The sequence below is a fragment of the Ovis aries genome, chromosome 24, assembly GCF_016772045.2.
Source record: "Ovis aries strain OAR_USU_Benz2616 breed Rambouillet chromosome 24, ARS-UI_Ramb_v3.0, whole genome shotgun sequence".
In the NCBI taxonomy this organism is placed as follows: Eukaryota; Metazoa; Chordata; class Mammalia; order Artiodactyla; family Bovidae; genus Ovis; species Ovis aries.
The window spans coordinates 5,923,926-5,947,954 of record NC_056077.1 but is presented as its reverse complement, the minus strand read 5'-3'; the positions used below and the strand labels follow the sequence as shown (position 1 = coordinate 5,947,954).

General features: G+C 42.7%; 1 protein-coding gene across 14 annotated transcripts in view; it reads right to left on the bottom strand.

The window, feature by feature from the left end:
- The window catches only part of RBFOX1 (RNA binding fox-1 homolog 1), a 2,416,982-nt gene that overhangs the window by 1,244,604 nt on the left and 1,148,349 nt on the right, over positions 1-24,029 (bottom strand). For 2 of the 14 annotated variants that reach the window (XM_027961666.2, XM_027961655.2), the window contains exon 1: positions 10,958-11,363. The exons of the other annotated variants lie outside the window; for them this stretch is intronic. In XM_027961666.2, the coding sequence (XP_027817467.1) occupies positions 10,958-11,002 (45 nt within the window). In that variant the 5' untranslated portion in view covers positions 11,003-11,363. Of the gene's footprint in view, positions 1-10,957; positions 11,364-24,029 lie in introns of those variants that run through there. 14 annotated transcript variants of the gene reach the window in all.

Genomic DNA, 24,029 nt, shown 5'->3' with positions numbered 1-24,029 from the left:
ATCTATCTATCCATCCATCCATCCATCTACTTATCCATCTATCTATCCATCCATCCATCCATCACTCACCCACCCATCCATACAACCACCCACCCATCTATCCATCCATCCACCCAGCCATTCGTTCATCCACATATTTCGCTACGATTATATGCAGGTTAGTCCTAATAAAAGAACTGCAAGGACTCCCTAAGGTTAACCAAATCTGATTGATATCAGATCAGTTTTCACTAATGTAAGAACAAAGATCCCTAAGGCTTTGAGTCAAACAGAGGGTGGAAATAGTCTTTGAAGTCATAAGATTTCAAATAAGACTACAAATCCAACTCATGGTTGGTAACCCTAGAAAAGTCACATCAAGCCTCAGTCTTGCCTTCTGAAAAATGGGTTTAATAAGAGCTGCTGCTAAGTCGCTTCAGTCATGTCCGACTCTGTGTGACCTCATAGATAGCAACCCACCAGGCTCTGCCATCCCTGGGATTCTCCAGGCAAGAACACTGGAGTGGGTTGCCATTTCCTTCTCCAATAAATGAAAGTGAAGTCGCTTAGTCGTGTCCAACTCTTCATGACCTCATGGACTACAGCCTTCCAGGCTCCTCCGTCCATGGGATTTTCTAGGCAAGAGTACTGGAGTGGGGTGCCATTGCACCTGGCTCCTAAAGTTGCTGGGAGCATTCAGTTCAATAACATGTAACCAGGAGATAACACAACGCAAGGCTTACACAAAGGCTCCCCAGGTAGAGCTAGTGGTAAAGAACACATGTGCCAATGAGAGACGCGGGTTCGATCACTGGGTCGGGAAGATCCTCTGGAGGAAGGCATGGCAACCCACTCCAGCATTCTTGAGTGGAGAGTCCTCATGGACATAGGAGCCTGGTGAGCTATAGTTTTTAGGGTCACAAAGAGTCGGACACAACTGAAGGGACTTAGCATGCACACACACATGTGGCTTATGCAAACACTCAATACATAGGATCAGTACCCATGATAATAATAAAGAATTTTCTATATATTGAGCAGTTTCCTAGTACATGACAACACAACCTGGCTTCTTTTTCTATTAGCAGCAGAAGTCGAAGCCTGAACTACTTATAACATTGATGATCCTCTATATTTTTAACCTCTCTGGGAAAACTTAGTAATCGGCTCGGCAGAAACCCGTTACCCCTTGTTGGATGCTCTCTTAACGGCATGCAAAGTGTATTACTGGCTGTCTTTATTTTTAAAAGCAGATTCACATTAAATGGGGAAATATGTTAGAAACCAATTCCACTGGATATGGAATGAAAATGACTCTTTTAAATCCAATTTCCTATTGTTTGCTTCTTTTAGTCAATTAACCAAGATATATGTATGTTAGCACCATAGACAAAGAAACAACACTTACAGAAACTTATCAGAGTCTTAGCTATGGGAGTTTATCCCTGTTTATTTGCTGTTGAACACCAAATTCTGGCTTAATGTCAAACTATTTCCTGAATCAACACTTTTTTTAGATGGAAAAGGTATTCCATAAAAGCCAAATCGATGAACCGTATTAAAAAAGAAAAAAAAAGGAAATGTGACAATAATGGATGCAACGTGAGTCTTTTGACACTTCTGAAATGGATTCGCTTCTTGCCGCTACATGTAACTTTGAGTTCACTGGGCCTGCAGTATACAGGAAGGACTGAAACGGTTTCCACATCTACCTCAGTTCCTGGAATATTTCAGGGGTGGTGAAGGGCGGCTCAAGAGCCCCTGTGCACGGTTTTGGTATTTCTGGCTGGCCAGACTAAAGCTGTTCAAGAGCACTGAGCCTTTCTTCCTCATATTCAGAAATCTGTGCCTTGCCTCATGTAAACTACAGCCCATTGTCATGGCTCAGGATCTTCAAGATTTCCACAGGGCAATGCAAAGTGAGTTATGTTCCATCACCCGAATACTGGGAAGCTTGGGTCAGAAGCCTGAGAAGGCAGCTGGCATAGAACTGTCATCTGCCATCAGCGGTTCCCATGGCCACAACCTCCTCTTCCCCCAGTATCTTCCCGTCCAAGATGGAAGATGCTTCCTTTTAAAGTATACAACCATACATAACCTTGACAAGAGATGTTTTAAAACATAAATTCTTCCACCCATGTATTCATTCATTCATTCAACTGAAATTGATGGGGATTCTCTACTCCCATCTTGGTTTTTCTGAACCCTCTGTGTATTGTATGTTTAACCATAGACTTGCAAGATCATGCCTTCTTCTAATGCAGAATAAAGTATGCTAAATTGGCACTTCTATTTAAACATCTACTCAAATTGTTTTTCTCTTCATAGGTTTTACTACATGCTGGAAATTCAACAGAGCAAGAGATGGGCAGGGTCATTCCCGCAATCTAAATGACAAAGGTTGATTGGCTTTAGCAAGATCAAGTTGGGAATCAATGTACCCTCATCCACCATATCCCACTTGGTAAGGACCACACGGGATGCCACAGAAAACGTTTAAAGGGCCAAGAAACCAAAATGGAAAGTTTCTTGAAGGGATCATTCATCCTGTAAGTTATGGCCTATGAATACTGTTGTTTTCAGTAGTATAAATAAATAATGAAGAGAACTCACAAGTCCTTGCTGGAAAACTGCACATTCAGAAGTATCTAAATAGTGAAAAATAAAACTACACACATTACCACTCACTCTCATTCAGGAATGGTTATATGTTTGCCTAACCAATCTGAAATGAAACTTAAAAAATATCTTTTATTTCAAAACTCATGAAGATGCTGCCAAAACAGCTGTGCTTCTTCCCATTTAAAAGCTCAAATTCTTAAAGAGCATGGCAAAGTGGTTGAGAGCAGAGATGGCGGAGTATAACTCCTAGCTCTGTAACTTACAAGCTGTGTGACCTTGGGCAAATTACTCAGCTTCTCTGGATCTTGGTTTTCTCATCTATAATAAGTTGTTGTTGTTTATTCACTAAGTGTCTTCTGACTCTTTTGTGACCCCATGGACTGCAGCTCATCAGGTTCCTCTGTCCATGGGATTTCCCAGGCAAGAATACTGGAGTAGGTTGCCATTTCCTTCTCCAGAGGATCTTCCCGACCCAGGGATCGAATCCACGTCTCCTTCTTAGAAGACAGATTCTTTACCACTGAGCCATAGATTCTTTACCACTCTTTATTCTTTTTATAGACTCATCTATAAAAAATAGATAATAATAATATGAAACATGCGGGCTGTCTTCAGAATTAAGTGAATCAATATTTTAAAGCATTTAGAACAGTACTGCTGCTGCTGCAGCTAAGTCGCTTCAGTCGTGTCCGACTCTGTGCTAGGCACAGGCAAAACACTGTTTAAGTGTTTATTAAATAAACAAATAAACCTACGTGCCAAACTTAAAGATAAGGAGAAAATAACCATGCTTGAATGCCAAGGGGAAGCAGGAAGGTTCTTAGAATTACTGTTGCATGACTCATTTAGTGATGCTGCCTTTCTCTTCTCTTGACATCAGCACCGGAGAAAGAAATCTCATTTCAGAGCCGTTGTCGGAGGTAACGCTGAGCACATCGGGGAAAATCAGGTGCTTCAATCACAATGACCTGTGTCATCTTTATCAAGGAAAGATGCTTGGAAAATAGGCAGCTATAAAATTTTAAAGTCAAATTTTAAGAAAATACAGACCTTCTGACTTTGCATCATGATCTTATTCACAGTGTCCAACCGGAGATTTAAAAAGTTTAATAACTGAAATTCACTTATCTACTTTCTTGAAAAATCAGGCCATGTGTATATTAGTCATAGCATCACTGATATTGCCTAGGGCAGAATTTCTCGGCCTCAGCCCTGCTGGCATTTTGGTCCAGATAATTTTTTGTTGTTTCAGGGAGGGGGAAGGCACTATCCTGTGTATTCTAGAATGTTTAGCATCATCCCTGGGATGTTTAGCAGCATGTATTCCCTACAAAACAGACACCAGTAGCAGCCCTCACCCAAACATAACTACCAAAACTCTCTCCAATATGCGGCCAAATGTTGGGTCATATGGTAGCTCTATTTTTAGTTGTTTGAGGAACCTCCCTACCGTTCTCCATAGTGGCTGCACCAATTTACATTCCCACCAACAGTGCAGGAGGGTTTCCTTTTCCCCATACCCTCTCTAGCATTTGTAGATTTTTTTGTAGATTTTTTGATGACGGACATTCTGACGCATGAGAGGTGACAGATACCTCACTGGAGTTTTGATCTGCATTTCTCTACGAATTAGTGATGTTGAGCATCTTTTCATGTAATTGTTGGCCATCTGCATGCCTTCTTTGGAGAAACATCTATTTAAGTCTTCCACTCAGTTTCTTTCTTTCATTTTTTTTTTAATTGATCTGCATGAGCTGTTTATATATTTTTATTAATCCCTTGTTGCTTGCTTCATTTGCAAACATTTTGGCCCATTCTGAGGTCTGTGTTTTTATTTTGTCCCTTGAGGGGATGGGAGTGAAAAAAATCGCTCCTGGTTGAGAACCACTGGCCGAAGGGCATCGGCCGGGTACCTGTTTTGTATTTTTTCCTGAATTCAGAGAGTGCATTTCAGGTGTGTCTTGGGATACTGAAGCCAGAAAAATCTGGATTTGAACTGCATATTCTAATCATGAAAAGTCTTGAACATGGCTTCTCCATGTCTACCTTAGGTATAGTGATAACCACCTTGAAGAATGATAGTAAGGACCAGAAAATTTACGCCAGAACTCCCAGCCCCATGCTTGACACAGAGAAGCAGCGGGGAGGCAGGGGAGGCGAGCGTTGCTAAATTCCTGAAAGGATGGATGCACCGATACATGGTCCACCCCTCACCCTCCTCATCAGTCTAAAAAGAATACGTCTCTATTTATACAAGCAAATAAAATACAATAAATACTGGTAGGAACTGGTCCTTCCATCACATTAGCAAACAAGAAACTGGATTTCCTCACAAGCAGAGATTTCAATAAAACCACAGAGAAATATATCAGGTAGAAGCTGCAGACAAATTATCATGAAGCATCACTGCGAACAAAGCTAGTAGAGGTGATAGAATTCCAGTGGAGCTGTTTCAAATCCTAAAAGATGATGCTGTGAAAGTGCTGCACTCAATATGCCAGCAAATTTGGAAAACTCAGCAGTGGCCACAGGACTGGAAAAGATCCGTTTTCATTCCAATCCCAAAGAAAGGCAATGCCAAAGAATGCTCAAACTACTGCACAATTGCACTCATCTCACACACTAGCAAAGTAATGCTCAAAATTCTCCAAGCCAGGCTTTAACAGTACATGAACCATGAAGTTCCAGATGTTCAAGCTGGTTTTAGAAAAGGCAGAGGAACCAGAGATCAAATCGCCAACATCCACTGTATCATCGAAAAAGCAAAAGAGTTCCAGAAAAACATCTGCTGCTGCTTTATTGACTACGCCAAAGCTTTTGACTGTATGGATCACAATAAACTCAGGAAAATTCTGAAAGAGATGGGAATACCAGACCACCTTACTTGCCTTCTGAGAAATCTATATGCAGGTCAAGAAGCAACACTTAGAACCAGACATGGAACAACAAACTGGTTCCAAATTGGGAAAGGAATATGTCAAGGCTGTATATTGTCACTTATATGCAGAGTACATCATGCAAAATGCTGGGCTGGATGAAGTACAAGCTGGAATCAAGATTGCTGAGAGAAATATCAGTAACCTCAGATATGCAGATGACACCACCCTTATGGGGGAAAGCAAAGAGGAACTGAAGAGCCTCTTGATGAAAGTGAAAGAGGAGAGTGAAAAAGTTGGCTTAAAACTCAACATTCAGAAAACTAAGATCATGGTTCCATCACTTCATTTTAAATCGATGGGGAAACAATGGAAATAGCAAGAGACTTCATTTGGAGGGGCTCAAAATCACTGCAGACAGTGACTGCAGCCATGAAATTAAAAGACGCTTGCTCCTTGGAAGAAAAGCTATGACCAACCTAGACATCGTATTAAAAAAAAAGACATTACTTTGTCAACAAAGGTCCATCTAGTCAAAGCAATGGTTTTTCCAGTAGTGATGCATGGATGTGAGAGTTGGACTATAAAGGAAGCTGAGCACCAAAGAAATAATGCTTTTGAGCTGTGGTGTTGGAGAAGGCTCTCGAGAGTCCCTTGGACTGCAAGGAGATCCAACCAGTCCATCCTAAAGGAAATCAGTCCTGAATATTTATTGGAAGGACTAATGCTGAAGCTGAAACTCCCAATACTTTGTCCACCTGGTGAGAAGAACTGACTCATTGGGAAAAACCCTGATGCTGGGAAAGATTGAAGGCAGGCAGGATGAAAAGGGGATGAGGATGAAACGGTTGGATGGCATCACCGATGCGATGGACAAGAGCTGGAGAAAGCTCCAGGAGTTGCTGAGGGACAGGGAAGCCTGGTATGCTGCAGTCCATAGGGTTGCAAAGAGTCAGACACGACTGAGTGACTGAACTGAACCCATTCTGCACCCTGTCTTCCTGAATGCCTCAGTGGTCAAGAATCTGCCTGCAATGCAGGAGATGCAAGAGACATTGGTTCGATCCCTGGATTGGAAAGATCTCCTGGAAAAAAGGCATGGCAGTCCACTCCAGTATTCTTGCCTGGAGAATCCCATGGACAGAAGAGCCTGGTGGGCTATAGACCAGAGGGTTGCAAACGTTCGGACACAACTGAAGCAACTGAGCACACACACAGTAACCCCAAACTGCAGGGAATTCAAGGTGGCTAATTATGACCACTAATCCATCAGTAAAAACAAAACCAAAAACCAAAAAAAGGCCCATTTGAAAGAACAGTGAGCTCTAGTTAATCAGATAAATAAGAATCCAGAATTCTAGATTCACTCCCATAAAACTAGAGAAAAAAGAATAAATGAGCCCACCATTGCAGAGGAAAAGAAGAATCTCACTGTCAACCTTAGCACGTGGATGCACTATTTTTGCTACAATTATATCACTTCTCAAAAAGCCTTCTCTGGCCTGCCTGATGTTTGAACCAGCTGAAAGATCATTCCCCACCAATTACTGTGAGGGAACTAACAACTGTTCTTGCTTTCCTTTAAACCCAACTGAAATTTCCTGAGAAGTTGCAAATAGAAAATTGTGTTAAGAACATGCCATTGATCCTATTTACATTCGCTACATCAAAGCATCAAGACATCACAAGCCAATGTGAAACGGGGACCTTTCAATACCCCACAGGTTATGCAAACACCTAACCGGAAAGAACACTTTGAAATTTTTATGGAGCAGGAAAAATTGGAAGTGTATTAATCTAGACAGTGAAATTGGGCTTTTTGTCATTTTTAATTGCTTGAATTCATAACCTAGTTTTGCTGAATCAAAAACGAGTTGCTATAGCTGACACAAGCTGTTTCAGCTTTTGGGGCACACGCACAAGTACACACACCCACACACGCACACACACACGCCCCACAAGTTTTCATATAAACTTTGTATCTATTAATAAAAAAAAACTACTGGAAATTGTTTGAAATATTATAGTAACTGAATAATTGACAATAAAGATTTCTAAATAGAGGGCTGTGTGTTAAAAGCTGACAATTAAAGATTTCTTTCTTTCTGTACCATGCAAACGGGGGAGGGGAGAGAACAGGAATGCCAAACCATCAGGACTGTGATTTTGTTGTATATGATTTAATTCAAATACATTAAAATCCATAATTTAAAAGCTCTTCATGCCTTTATCTGCTCCTGTTTACTATTGCTCATGATATATGTAAACACTCAATTCTGGGAGAAAATGAAGGAAAATAAACAGAAGCACGGAGGTGTCCACCCACAAATACATACGAAGATCAAATGTGTTACAACCTCCTGAAGGTTTCAGACCCACAGCCAAAGTCTGCAAGCGCAGAACTCCTGAAGGGTCCATGTTTTTCTTCCCTATTTGTTTTTGTGTTTGTCAGAAAAATCAACACAGGATGGGGATTAAAGTCTCAAAAGAGGCCTTTCATTTTAATTCCATTAGAATTACTCTCCGAGAACTTACTGTGATCACTTAGAGACTAACTCACGTGCCATTTTAAAAACAGAGCTAAAAATGAAGTGTAAACAAAGGTTTAATTAATGCTAACAAGGTTTCATCATTATTTCATAAACGTCCTACCTCGTTTGGGCCATGCTCCATTTCTCTGGTTTTACAACTCTGCCCAAAACCTAACAGAAAAATTTTAAGTTTAGCCGGGGGAAAAAGACCAAACTGTCTCACGCTAAACATTGTAATAGTTATTTGGCTCTGGACTCACCCACCCAACCAGATTTTCTGTATTTAGAGAAAATGGTAAGGATTACATACTCTGATTTTCATGTCATGCTCTCAAAATACAGCTATATATTCTCAACATCTCATAACTATAATTTAGAGAAAGGCAATTGTTGTCAAATGCCCTTTGACCTAAAATCTACTTCAACTTTTGTGTCATACTTATGGGAGAGATCATGAGAAAAAGAAAAAAAAAATTGGAGAAAAGAATGCCACTATTTTTGTGATACTTTGAAAAGCTGACACGTAAGTCAAGGCTTATGACTATTTCTACTAAGTTCAAGTAAATACAGATTAAAATGAATCTAGATTCTAAACTTAGGTCAGGTAATAGAGAAAACAGAAGTTTGAGGGGCACGTTTAAAAGAGACAAATGTAAAAATATGCTTACCCCAATAAAGTTAGGAGGCAAAGTGGAGGGTTGTAAAAATCTATCCCTCGGTGATGACAGAGACAAGATTAAGCTCTGTTCATGTAACGTAAAGGCCTTCTCCAAGTGTTTAACTGGTTAAAATGAAATGACAAGAAAAGTTTGAATATTCACTTTTTAAATAAGTTTACTGTGGATTGTCTGATATTAATTAATCCTTGCACAGGAGCAGAGAATACTGATAAAGAAAAATCAGGTGCTGGTGATGATCCTTCAGGGTGCAAAACATTAAGATAAAAATGTAGTGGGAGGAGATAAAGGAAAGTGTGTTCTGTGTTCCAGGTATGAAACTGAAGAAAAGGGAGATGGAAAGAAATACAGGTAGATGGGGAGGGGAAAACAGAGTTGGAGAGAAAGAAAGGTGGGTCGGAGGGAGGGAAGGAGAGAGGAAAGAAGGAAAAAGAAGGATGAATGAGGGCGAGAAGAAACCTTCCCCCATCGGTGATACTTCCTCCAACTCTTCAGAGAAGCAATTTTCTCTTCCTAATAATCTGCGAGTATTCTAACATAGACGGAAGCACCAGCGTGTTTAGAGAGTGTGAGTGGGCAGACAAAAGTTGAAATATCCTGCTTCTTTTAGGAAAATCATGACTGCTGCCTGCACTGCCTGGGAACATCAGTGGTAAACAGCTGTCAGTGGCTGATGTGAGTTTTCTTACTTCAAGAACAGCCCTCTGGAAACTTAATCACAGCAAACCACAAAGGCAAGTTACTCCATATCGCAAACACATCTACACTCACGGCCTTCGGATTTCTGAAGATACGTTCAGATAAAAAATATGAAACTCGGCTGAGAAAGATTTTATGGTCTTAAACCAAACATTTACTGCCCAGCTACCCCCCCAAAAGGATTACACAGTCATTTTTGACTGCTTTCATTATAAGCCACATTCATTTCCCTGTGACCAAAATTAAAACTGCATAAACAATGAGTAAATTATGAGCTATGGAAAGATACTCACAAAGTGACTGGTTTCACAGGCAATTTAATGAACATTTCACTAAGATGAGGCTGCCAGCACAACTTTTGGATTCAGAATTCCCCTTGGGCCCCTCTTGAGTTGGGGGGTGGCGCTTAGCTCTTTGCTAACAGAAATAAATAACACCAGTTTCATTCGAATCTGAAAATAAATGGCCAGAGAGATTGGCTGAGCCCTAGGATTCTAGGTGATCCTCCCAGGATGACAAATATCAGATTCAACACTTTGCGTGTGTTTTTTTTTTGTTTTTGGTTTTTTTTTTTTTTTTTTTTTTAATGCTTGACGGTAAATTCCATCACTTTGGAAGGCAAGGTACATTTGCCCCATTTGATCTCTCAAGAAGGATGACTCTTGTTTCATTTAATAAAACAGCCCAGAGCCTACTTCTTCAGTCCAAGCCTTTTTGGTATTGTCAGTTTACTCCCTCTTCCCTGGGAATAGGGAAAGGCAGAGAGGAGAGAGTACCCAGTGTAGACATGTCTGCACAAACGTGAAATTCATCCCCCTCCCCCTCACACACACACAAGCCCCCTCGGATCGTGAGCGTGCCAACTTTCCCAAGGCACGGCCCATCTGGCCAGTCATTTCAGAAACCTCACATTTGAAGAAGCGCGCAGCTCCTGCAAAACCCCTGCTAGCCTATTGGGACTTACACACCTTCTCTTATAAACGCTTATTCATCTCTGGAAATAAAGTTAAACGGAGCCAATGAGCATGGGCAACGAAGTTCCCCCACTAACTTCTACTGTGTCCAGAAAATCCATTCATCTCGGGGCTCCCCGGGTCGCTGCGAACGCCCCTCGCCCTATCCCGGCGATCGGCGCCCCTGGGTGCGCCCTGGGACGCGCCCGAGCCCAGCCTCCCGGGTCCTCCCGCTGGCCTTACCTACCGGGTCTCATTCACGCACGGCGAAGGCATCCACAGCCTTCCATCTCGGCTTCGGTGTGCCCGGCTTCCCTCCGCCGCCGGGTCCCTATTCTAAATCGGCAGCCCCGGGGGCGCACACGCCGCCACCCTCCCTGCGCGAACGTTGGACAGCGGCTGACGGCGGCTCCCCTGCCACAGGCAGCCCAAAATGTCAATTTGCACACTCCTCCCCCCTGTCGCCCGCCCCCGTCCCCGTCCCTCTTCCACCCCCGCCCGCGAGTCAGTGGGCTTCGGGAAGCCTCGGTAGACACCGCCTCCTCTCCATGCAGCTCGCCCTGGTCTCCCGCTATCCTCGCGTCCCCGCCAGCGTTCAGAGCCTTCCTCTCTCGCCTTACCTGAAGGGCATCTCCCACGACTGCAATTAGCTGCCAAGATTTCATTGTCGGCTGCAAAGTGTCTCCTGCTTTCTCCCCGGGAGAACGCACGGGAAAAGTCCGAGGCGACAGCAAGCGGCACCCACGTGCTAGCAATGTAAATGACTCCAGTCATCTGTCGTGCGCGCCCGAGCCTCCGCGCTCGCTCGCCCAGGCCGCCTGGCAGCCTGACACCGCCGCCAGCAGGTGCAGAGCGCGCCGGGAGCGAGCAGCCCGAGCGAGGAGGCAATCAACGCAGGGGACGCACACAAAAGGGAGGCCACCGAGGTGCCGGGGACGCTGCCAGCGCCCCAGCCCAGCTGCCCGCGCGTCCTCGGCCTCGGCGCCAAAAAAAAACCCTGGCCAAATTGGATGCCCCGATGGTTCTGCAAAGTCTCGCAGCCCCGGGGATGGTGCTGCGTGGGTCCCGCCTCCGCGCCTCCCCGAGCTGGCGGCGGTCCCTCGCTTCTCTCCCTCCCTCCGGCTCCCCTGCGCGTGTCCCTTCCCTTGTTCTTTCAAGCATTAAATATGTACCACATGACAGACTAGGGCACCTTGCAGGGTCCTCCGAGTCCACCCTTGACAACCAATTTTAACTCACGAGCGGAGAAATGTCTAAAAGCAGGATATAAGCACTTCCAATTACTTAAACTAACTCCTGCATTATTCAGAAGGTCCACGGGACAGTATTTATGACTTCCAATGTCTACTTCATGTAGAAACAGTAACAAAAGATGGAAATCTCACCGCTCCTACCCCCAGCGCTGCTGATGAACTTTTCCTCCCTGTTTCCTCCCAGAAGTGGTTGTCCTTTTTTTTTTTTTTAGTGGTAGTAGTTACAACTTTGCCATCTCCAATCTTACACATTATATAGTAAATGAAGATGCTCTGAAGTTCGAGCCTGCTTTGAAATGGAAAATACATATTAAGTCCTGTTGAACTTCATCGACCACCTTCTAAAATATATTTACCTTGGATAACAGTGGAACCAAAGCAAATTTCCTCTTTTTTTGTTTCCAAAAGTCTTCATAGGTATATGATTTTTTTATTATTATTAAATGAAATGAGTTGTACAAGCTTCTAACTACCCCCAGCTTAGCTATTCCCAGTCTAAGCCATAGCTTTGGGTAGAGACTAAACGGTCTATTGATTGGGGAAGTGAGTTTTGTTTCTTCATTTCCTTCACAATCAGAATGGCCAGCTACATGCACTAAGATGGCCTTGCTTCTCTTCAAAGCAATTGTTTCTTGAAGGGGTGGAATCTAAATGTATTATAGAATATCATACAGATATACTACATCTGATTAACGGTGAGATAATCGGTTTCCTCTGTCAACTTCTTGGAGAGTTTATTTTCATCAAAGGCCTTGTGCACAACTGAGTAGGATTTTATATATCAGTAAGCAAATTTTAAAATGTTAATAAATCCTTCAAATATTTATTTTCACATTTATCACAGCTCCACAACTAGCGGCAATATTTCCAGTTATTTTTTTCTTGAACATGCCAAGTCCTTACATAACCATCATCCATCTCTGTCACACCAGTAACAAAATGAGGCGTTTTTTTTTTTTCCTTCTTATGCATTAACGGTGTTTTTAATATTGCATTCTGTAGTGTTTAACTTGCTCCTTGGGAACTTAAGAAAAGTTTATGTGTGTTTTCTCTGCCTGCTTTTCTTGGAGGCAGTTGCATTGAAAGATGCTAAGATAACGTTAAGTAAAACTCTCTTTTATGGTGACAATTCAGTGCAAAATACATACACACCCTGATCATTTGAAGAGCTGACTCCTAATATAAGCGCATACTATCCTCTGGACATGGTTTTCAATGGAATCAGGTAAAATGGCAAAAGGTTTCTAGATTTCTGTTTAATCAGAACCCTGTGTAGTTGTAGAGATATACAAATATCAAGTATGATTATCACGGAAACAAAACTACCAGTCTCCGTGGAATAATCTGATTCACAAATCAGTTCACAAAAGCAAGGTTATTTGAAGTTACGGATGGTGGCGGTGGTGGGTGGAAAGACAGCAAACCCTAATTACAGTCCCATCGTCCCCGTGTTCCCTGGCACATATGGTCATTTAATCACAGAGTGTGACAACCTTGGCAGATGTTGCCCAACCCAGTTATTGATATAAATTGCTATTCTCATGTGTAAGTGCCCCGGTGAAGAGTCAGAGCAATATTTGTACGCACCCAAAGGGACTTCAAGGTCCACACGAGCATCTGGGGCAACATGACAAGATGGTCCAGAGCGGACGCTGTTTCCTCGCTCTGACTCCACAAGCAATGGAATCTAGAAAAATGGTACTGAAGAATTATTTACAGGGCAGCAGTGGAGAAACAGAGATGGAAAATAGACTAAGGGACATGAGGAGAGGGGGGAGGAGAGGGTGAGATGTATGGAAAGAGTAACATGGAAACTTACATTACCATATGTAAAATAGATAGCCAATGGGAATTTGCTGTATGGCTCAGGAAACTCAAACAGGGGCTCTGTATCAACCCAGAGGGGTGGCTGGGGAGGGAGATGGGAGAGAGCCTCAAAAGGGAGGGGATATATGTACACCTATGGCTGATTCAGGTTGAGGTTTGACAGAAAACAGCAAAATTCTGTAAAGCAATTACCCTCTAATAAAAAATAAATAAATTTTAAAAAACAGTGATAAATGACACCCACCCCCCACCCCTACTCCCCCCGCAGATCAAGAATGAGGGGACATTTCCCTGGGGGAAGGGTAAATTGGTATCATCCCTCTGGAAACTTATTTACTAGTGTCTAATAAAATAATACTTAATGTTTTGCCATTTTACCTGATGCTGTTGAAAACCATGTCCAGAGAATAATATGTGCTTACATTGAAAATTAACTGTTAAAAAAAAAAAAAAAAGAAAATTAACTGTTAAAGTAATCAGGGAGTGTAGGGTTCTTTCAATAGTCATGTATAGAAGTGGGAGTTGGACCATAAAGAAGGCTGGGCATTGAAGAATTGATGCTTTCGAACTGTGGTGCTGGAGAAGACTCTTGACAGCCCCTTGGATGGCAAGGAGATCAAACCAGCCAATCCTAAAAGAAATCAACCCTGAATATTCACTGGAAGGACTGAAGCTAAAATTTCAATACTTTAGCCACCTGATTGGAAAAGACCCTGATGCTGGGAAACATTGAGGGCAGGAGGAGAAGGGGGTGGCAGAGGATGAGAGGGCTGGATGGCATCACTGACTCATTGGACATGAGGTTGAGCAAGCTCCAGGAAATAGTGAAGGACAGGGAACCCTGTGCTGCAGTCTATAAGTTGCAGAGTCAGACACAACTCAGTGACTGCACAAGAAATATTAAAACGGAAAAGGTGCACTCCCCATAATCAAGCAATTCTGTTCCTGATGCCCGCCCTGACAAGACGCATGCGTGAGTGTGTATGGATATAACTGCACTACTATTTGTAATAGGAAAGAAATGATCAACCAAATGCCCACTGGCATCAAACACATGATACATCCTATGATGGAATACTATGCAGCAGTGAAAAGAAATAACTAAGAAAAGAAATAACAGTTATTTAGGAATAATCTCTAGCTAGACAGACACATACATGTATGTGTACATGTATACAAGGTATCTATACATACTACATAATACAACATATATATATATATATTCTTTAGTAAAAACTTTGCTGAGTTAAAAATACACCTTTTAGATGATTCAAACATTACAATACCATTCATGAAAGAAAATGTACAAATGAAATAATATTACAGATATTATTATCTGGAGATACAGACATGTCTGTGGAGATATAAAGGAAGAACCAGAAGCCGGGTTACTGACCACTGGTTTTGTACAGCCTACCAACTAAGAATGGTTTTTTTTTTTTTTAGTTTTTTATTTTTTTAATTTTAAAATCTTTAATTCTTACAGGCGTTTAAGAATGGTTTTTATATTTTAAAGTTTAGAAAAATTGAGACAAATATTTTAAAAAATAGGAAAAGTAGGAAATTCAAATACAATGTCCATGAGGGATGTTTTATTGGAACACGGCTGCATCCATTTGCTGACCCCCTGACTGTGACTGTTTCTGTTCTCCAACTGCAGACCAGGAGGCTGTAACAGAGACCCAGTGGCCCACAGAGCCTAAAATGCTTACTAAGGAACCTTGTACAGAAAGTTTGCTGTGCTGATGCCCGGCCCAGAAGGGTGGCACCAGATTCATAATAACTTTAGCTGTGGGGAAAAGAACTAAAGACTCACGTCAGTGGCTCAAGTTGAGAGAATTATGGTTCTCCTTTAAAAGAATATTTACATATTTTGGTTTCATACTTTTATTAAAGGTAATATGTGTTATATATATGGAAAACTTTTAAAGATATATATGAGTCACTCAGTTGTGTCCAACTCTTTGTGACCCATGGACTGTTGCCCACCAGGCTCCTCTGTCCATGGGATTTTCCAGGCAAGAATACTGGAGTGGGCAGCTATTTCCTTCTCCAGGGGATCTTCCCAACCCAAGGATGGAACCCTGATCTCCGGCATCGCAGGAAGATTCTTTACCATATGAGCCACCGAGGAGGCTCCATTATATATATGTGTATATAGACACATATATATATATATATACTTTTTAAATAAAGTTTATATATAAAACCTTTAAAGATATGCATTTCTAGATTCATATACATATTCATGGCTTGTTATTCCACTTTTTAAGTGTGTGTGTGTGTGTGTGTGTGTTTTGTGTGTGTGTGTGTGTGTGTGTGGGCTTCCCAGGTGGCCCTAGTGGTAAGGGACCCGCCTGCCAATGCAGGAGACGTAAGAGATACGGGTTCGATCCCTGGGTTGGGAGGACCCCTGGAGGAGGGCATGGCAACCCGCTCCAGTATTCCTGCCTGGAGAATCCCATGGACAGAGGAGCCTGACAGGCCACAGTCCATGGGGTCACAAAGAGTCAGACATGACTGAAGTGACCTAGCACACACGTGTGTGTGTATCTACATGCGTGTAGATACATATCCTAGGGAAAAAGCTCATTCCAAATGGCAGTTCTTGGTGGTAGAAATACAGGTGCTTATTATATCCTTCTTTGCTGGATCATGTTTTTGTCAATTTTTCAGGGAGATGTAAATGTAAGAAAACGGTGGACACCTGGCCGTGTGAGAGGTAATGACTGTCATTGTGCCAATATCATTTTCTCACCGAGAAACTGCCTTTTCTCTTCAATTGTTGAATGACGATCTTTTCTTTAAAAAAATCAGGGTTTGGCTTTTATAGTCACCTAACATTTCTGGAAAACTCCAGTATCTAATTGCTTCTTCATAGAAAAAAAAAAATTGCTAAGCCTCAATGCACTAAAGATTTTTATAAAAATCAATCTTATCCTTGAAGTAAAATGCAACATAGATTATGCTTTCTGCTAGAAGTTATGGTAATGACCTACTGAGATACGCCTCACAATACAGTAATATTGCTTCTTTACCCGTTTGAAAATATTTTCCCATAGGAAGGCATAAAGCAGGTTCTATCTGAAAAAAATAAAATAAAATTACATAGCAACCACATTGGTGCTCTGGAGGATTAGAACAGTGGGACCTAATGATTTTCTTCGTCCTGACATCTAATAATCCAGTCGCATCAGGAAAGGTGAGCTTAATGAAGCATATTGAGATGGGAGAGCAGGCGATTTATGGTGGACCTGTTGTGGTTATATTCCTAAATGGATCCCATTAGCTCAACATTGGTTGCTGGTGAATGACCACATTTCCGAATAGACAAATCCATGAATCACCCGGGCATATTTCAGAAGCCTGCTCTATAGAATGGCTCGCCTTCCACCTTTTATCTAGGGCCAGGTGAATGACCTTTTTTAATGAAGCTCAGCAAAATTTCTTGGAGCAAGAAACAGAATTATTGCCACTGAATGTGCATTCTTCCTCCTAACACGTACGCAGAACTTCATCCTTGACGTGGTGTGTATCAAGCATAGCACTGAATTCTTTAATAGCATTACCACAAACACATATTGTTTTCAATGCGTTTTGTAATTAGACCAGAGGTCTAAGAGATAGGGGATATGTCTACACACATAGCCAATTCACCTTGCTGTACAGCAGAAATAATCCAACATTGTAAAGCAATTATATGCCAATAATAAAATCTTTAAAGAGAACTCCAAAAATAAATAAAACTCCAATGTGTGTTTATTGTGGAAAGCTGTAAAAAACTGGAAAAGCACAGGGGAAAATGTCACTCATATTTTATCACCAAAAGAGAGCCACATGTAATATTTTGTTACAAATCTGTCCAGTCCATTTTTCGCTGCATATGTAACTAAAAAATCATAAGCGCGCAAGAGACATTGTATCATATAAACTGCCTTATAATAGTTTTGTGTTTTGCAATATATCAAGATTTTCCGCCACTAAAAAAGAATGATAACTTCAATTTTGGTATCCCACTGTGATGCACGAGTCCTTTCTACTCTATGTTAAATAACACTGAGGCGAACATCTCTGCCCATAGCTTCATGAACTGCCCCTTGTTCGATATGTCAGGGTAAATACCTAGAAGTGAAACTGATGAGTCAATAAGTGGGCACCATTTTTAGCTTTTCAGGCATAGGCGGCCAGGACCCTGACTTTTATACAAACCCACATTCCCAGGAGTGATGTAAAAGAGAATCCATCCCATCTTAGAAGGGCTTCTCTGGTGTCTCACATGGTATTAAAAAAAAAAAAAAATCCGCCTGCAATGCAGGAGACACAGGATACCCAGGTTCGATCCTTGGGCTGGAAAGATCCCCCGGAGAAGGGAATGGCTAACAGCTCCCATTCTTGCCTGGAGAATTGTATGGACAGTGGAGTTTGGTGACTACAGTCCATGGGGGTCACAAAGAGAAACAACTGAGTGACTAACACTTTTGCACTTCTCTTAGGAACAGTTTGGGGCCAACTCATTCCTCTTTCAATAACAATGACTTGGTTCCCTCTTCCATCCACCTGCCCCAATTGGGCCACCACATGATTGCACGTTAAATTAGCATAAAAGAGCTCAAACATCACAAACAAAGGTGGTAATGGGGAGCAATTTAAATCTGAGCTTATTTAACCTAAGTGGCTAGTGGCTGCTCATTTTATCTTAATTGCCTTTTAAACTAAAATCAATGTTAAATTACCTGAACAACAGCTTCTGCACAACTGCGAACTGAAAATTCTTTAAGTGCCTCCTCAAAAGCCTTGGCTCTTCTTTGGCCGACTGACAGGAAAAGAGTTCCTTTCTTCACTGGGCTCCAGCCTGGGACTAGCGGATGTGATTCAAAGGTGGGTGTTCCTGGGAGCTGATGGCTCTGCGATGAGGCGGTCCTTGACATGAAGCATCCAGAACGAAATCTGGTTAAGAGTCTGACCTCTGTCATCCCTCCCTGCCTTGCTTTCCTATCAACAAAGGAAGACTGAATATACACGTGGAAAACAACCAGGCCATATATATACAAGTGGAACTTGGACCCTAAATCTTCTCAGCAGCCAGTCCAGGAAACCAACTCATATCTCCAGCCAACAACCCAGGAAGCCAGGCTGCTAACCACAAATCACACCTGTAGGAAGTCAGACCATCAGCTCTAATAAATCAATTCAGAAAGCCCAACAAGAACCCCTGTAACAAGTGTTTCAAACACAGCCTCGACTTAATAAGTAATGGGCACCTCTAATATCTGTCCCCATTGTCAACTTCAGGACACCAGAGAAAGTGACATATGCCCCTTTCACCAGGCATAGTAGAAAAGGAGACGGCAGCTCATTCCAGTATTATTGCCCTGAGAATTCCATGGACAGAGGAGCCTGGCAGGCTATAATTCATGGGGTCGAAAGAGTGGGATGTCACTCAGTAATTAAGCAACAAAAACGACAACACCAGGCCCAGGAATGGTCCTGCTTCTTGTTGTTCCACCTCCAGCTTCCCCAGGACAACCATTTGCCCCCTGCCAATTAGGACATCCCTGGAACCTTCTCTTTGTCCCTCGAAAGACCTCTCTCACCCTCTATCCACCTTTGAGCTTCTGCTAAAACACTAGTGGCCTGATGGTGGCTTACTCCCTTGTGATAGCAAGATTTGAGTAAACTGCCTTTGCTCGTTCTCATTTGGTTGGTCTTGGCTTATTTCAACAACGATTGTTTGTTTTCAATACTATGGTAGGTAAAAGAGATGGGCCGAGTCCTAGCCTTCACCGAGCTTATGTTCCGTGGGGAAGAAAGATGATAAACAAGGGAATGAGATGTTGCAGTGGCTGATTTTATGTCGGAAATGAACCTTGCAATGAAATGAGGAAGCAAGTGGGCAGAAGCCATAGACAAGACTCTTGGGTTCCTAGGGTTCCTTATTACATGGTTCAGCTTCCTGCTTTTGTTTCATTGAAAAACTCATCGAGGACATACCATCTGATATGCCCTGTCAAGCATGAAACTCACCGGCAAAGAACCACAAGGGAAGACGCATGCTCACTAACCATCAGAACACAAAGTAGACAGGTAGGTAGAACCAGGAATGAGATTCAGGTTAAGAACTGTGGGAGCTAAGAGGCTGGAGGGAAATTCTCCTTTTAGATATTACAAGGCCTCCTGGAGCAGAAGATTGAGGGAGGGACTTCCCTGGTGGTTCAGTGGTTAAGACTCTGTGCTCCCAAAGCAGGGGGCCTGGGTTCCTCCCCCAGCCCCCGTCCCGCCCCATTCAAGGAACTAGATCCCACATGCTGCAACTGAGAGCTGGCATGCCAGAGTGAAGACCAGGCACAGCCAAATAGATTTCTTTTTCTTTTTTAAAGAAGATTGCAGGAGGTAGAAATGGGGCTTGGGATATGCTACTCCTAAAGATGGCATCTTGGCCTTTTGAGTATTTTAATCAGAAGGAATTTGAGAAACGGCCGATTTAGGAAGGATTTTCTGTTTGACCTTCTCACCTTACCTCCCCTGAAACGGGTCATGAGCTCTCAGGGGAGAGGTCCTTTTCTTGCAAGATGGAGGGATGGAAGAGCGATCTGAATGAACAAGCTTTGCCAGGTTCCCCTGATTGTCACCCTTAGCTCACATCATTTTGTCTGTTCATTTTTCCCCCGTGACTGTCCACTCTTTATCAAACCTAACATAAAATGCTCAGGCTTCTTCATGTCCTCATTTCCTTGAGAAGGCTCTGGAGCCACATAAAACTTACATTAAATAAATTCGTACACTGCTCTCTTGCTCATCTGTCTTTCGTCAATCCGTTTTACAGGGCCCCCGTCAGAGACCATAAGACAGGTAGGAGGAACGACTTTTCTTCCCTTACGAGGGGGAGAGGGATTTTTGTACTATTGTGGGTATTTCTACAGGTTACATCCGCATGGACATAGTGAAGATGGAAGAGGTTTGCTTGGAGATATCCCTAGATGATCATGCTACCTTCTGTCAGATAATTTCGTCTTGAATTGCCTAAACTGGAAATTGGATAAACAGTGTAGAGAACAAAAGGGCATCAAAGAGATTACTGATCACACTTGGCCTCAAATCCTCTCACCCTACAAAGGGAACAAGGAGATGCAGCAGGACAGCTAATTCCACTGACTTGATTTGGTCTGATCACCGGACAGAATGGCGCTGGAAATCACACACGCTCAAGGGTGTCCTTCAACTGTAGGATTTAGGGAATGGAAAGACTGGTCAAATCAGGGTCTTTCCTAGAAAGCATTACAGAATTGGGAAAGAGTGGAGTGGTGAACTCCCACAGCTGGATTCAGAAAGCCAGGCGGATTTCATGGTGCGGACCTGCTCAGTTGCTGCAGTTGTGTCGGACTCTTTGCGACCCCATGGACTATAGCCCATCAGGCTCCTCTGTCCATAGGATTCTCCAGGCAAGAATACTGGACTGGGTTGCCATGCCCTCCTCCAGGAGATCTTCCTGACCCAGGGATTGAACCTGCATCTCCTGTGTCTAAAGCACTGAAGGCAGATTCTTTGCCCGCTGAGCCACCAGGGAAGAGTCTACTAAGCAGGAAAGAGGAACACTTCATGGAGGGATATGAGAGAGGTGACCTCTAAAAAGAACTAGGAGGAAGGAGGGGGAGACAGATAAACAGAAACAAGAGTCTGTTGGCCCAGAGATGGGGGAGTGGTTGCCGTGGTCACGGAAAGCTTTCTGCCTTAGTTCTCTATTCCTTCCCTTCCCCTCCGTGCTTCTGATGCAACCCGACTCCCCACCAAGTCCCGGCCACACCCTCTATCCCTGCTAGCATCTCCAGACACAGTTGGGATTGCACAGGACATGGCCAGCCTGCAAAGGAGTCCCCAGGTCCCTTTGCTTTGCAGAAAAGCAAAATATCCCAATGCTGAGATGAATACGCCTCTTCCCTGAGCCTCATGATCTTTCATGAAGCATAGCCGATGGGCCAGGCTGTCAGAAATGCAATTTAAACACTGAGTGCTAAAATAAATATGAATTCTCTGACACTAGAGGCTTGGTTAGTTTAAATTTTTTTTCTTTCCAGTTGCAAGCATGAAGATGTCTCCGTATCTAAGAATAACATCAAAAATGTAACTGATTGACTCATTCTTCTAACATTACATACGTGACTGCCCACTGAATTCTATACGTGAATTGCAAAGTCTTCGTCAGGCCTGGAGAGACAAAGTTAAATAAGTCTATTGAGGAAGACAGATACAAACAAATGTTATCATGTAAAACAGTATATAATTACTGGAATAAGTGAGACAGAGTAAAGCGTGCTGTGTCTCTGCTGGGTAGAGGAAACTTCTTTCTCTGCCTAAAGGCAGAAGGCAGGTTTGAGAGAATTCACTAAGATGGAGATGCTTAGACTGGGTTTTGAAGGATGCACAGGAGTTTGTTCAACATAGTCATGGGGGGAGGGCATTTTAACCAGAAGAAACAGCTTAAGCAAAGGAGCGGAGGTGTAACAGTGTGACTTGATTGGCAAGGTGAATGTCCAGGCTGGAAAAGCAGGCACAGGTCAGATAACAAAGGGTCTGTTTGCAATGCTAAGTGGTTTAGACTCCATTTTTTCTATAATAAAGTGGAACAGAAAAGCCATTCCATTGGGAATGTGGAAAAGGACCACAGGAAGCAGGGGGATCCATTAGAGACTCTTGCTCTATTTCAGACTGAAAGATGACAAGGGTTTGTGCAAAAGAAGACATGGCAATAAGGACATGATGGAAAGCAAGAATTTGGTAAATACTTTATAAATAGAACTGACAGGACTTGTTGAATGACTGGAAAATATATGCATGAGTAGTGATGATTTACAAAAAGGAACTGAAAGAGGCCGAAAAGTCAAGACCGCTTCATGGATCTGTTACAAATTATTGACTGACCAGTGCCACCCATGACTAAGTTCAGAAGAATCACAAAAAGATCTGGGGAAGATAAGAGGCCCATTTTTGGATGAATAGGTCTAAAACTCTGGAGAGTCTGAGGACCATCTGGAACCCACGAGCACAGAGAGATGACGCCATAGACACAGACGATCTTGGAAGAATAGATAGACTCTGATATTTGGTACTTTAACGTCCAAGGTAACACACTAGGATAGAGTTGCTAAACCCTAAAATATGTTTTATTTTAAACCCTAAAATACGTTTGAATAACTATATAGAGGACAGGATTGTGCCTTATCTGTGTTTTCCTATAACAACATGGGGCACGCGTACATGCTCAGTCATGTTTGCGACCCTTTGGACTGTTGCCCGCCAGGCTCTTCTGTCCATGGGATTTCCCAGGCAAGAATACTGGAGTGGTTTGCCATTCCCTTCTCCAGGGGATCTTCTCAACCCAGGGCTGGAACCCACGTCTCCTGCATTGCAGGCAGATTCTTTACTGCTGTGCCACCCAGGAAGCCCTATAACAACACAGTCATGAATTTAATATTTTTGACTAGTTTACAACTAGTAAGATGAACTGTGGTGATTGAATCCAAGTACTGACAAACTGTTACTATCACCATCTGGATCAAATGTTACCTTTTGAACAAACTCACTCTTCTACAACCACTGAACATACAATGAGATACATTCTCTAAAGCAGTCAGCCCTACCTGGATGCAGGAATTTCAGCTATAGACAGTGTCTAAATCAGGTTTCTACATAGGGATATCTAAAATGAATGATAATAGAATAATAAAGCATTCACTAAACAAATGTCTGTTTGCCAGGCACAAAGTAAACGCTTAATGAGTGTTTGCTAACTACAGGGCTTACTGTGTGCCAAGTGTGAGTAAGAAATGGAGCATTCTCTGGTTAACTGGGCTGTTCAGGCTTCCCTGGTGGCTCAAAGGAAAAGAATCTGCTTGCATTGCAGGAGACAAGGGTTCAGTCCCTGGGATGGGAAGATCCCCTGGAGAAGGAAATGGCAACACACTCCACTGTTCTTGCCTGGGACATCCCATAGATAGTGGAGCCTGATGGGCTAGAGTCCATGGGGTTGCAAGAGTCTGACATGACTTAGTGACTAAACCACCACAAAACGACTGCTGTCTAGACTCTCAACCCTTCATCACTCGTAAGATGGAGGTCATTCACCTGCCACAGCTGCGTCCTCCTGAGACACAGCCCAGGATTATGAGGGTCTCACCTGCCACTCTAGGTCTTGATGGACTAGTGGAGGGTTTCCTACTCCCACTCAGGGAGCCTGGGATAAAAGGGAACTGGCGGATGTGGGTGTGATTCTTCCCACAGGAAGCTCAGAACTCCAGTTCTAAAGAGTCACACTGGAATCTCACTCAAAGGCTTTCCATTCAACTGAAATGTGGGAAAGTAAGGAAACAAACTCACTTTGTGTTGAAGCCATGAAGTTAAAAAGATGTTTGCTCCTTGGAAGAAAAACTATGACAAACCTAGACAGCATATTAAAAAGCAGAGGCATTACTTTGCCAACAAAGGTCCATCTAGTCAAAACTATAGTTTTTCCAGGAGTCATGTATGGATATGAGAAGTGGACCATTAATAAATCTGAGCACCAAAGAATTGATGCTTTTGAACTGTGGTGTTGGAGAAGACTTGAGAGTCCCTTGGA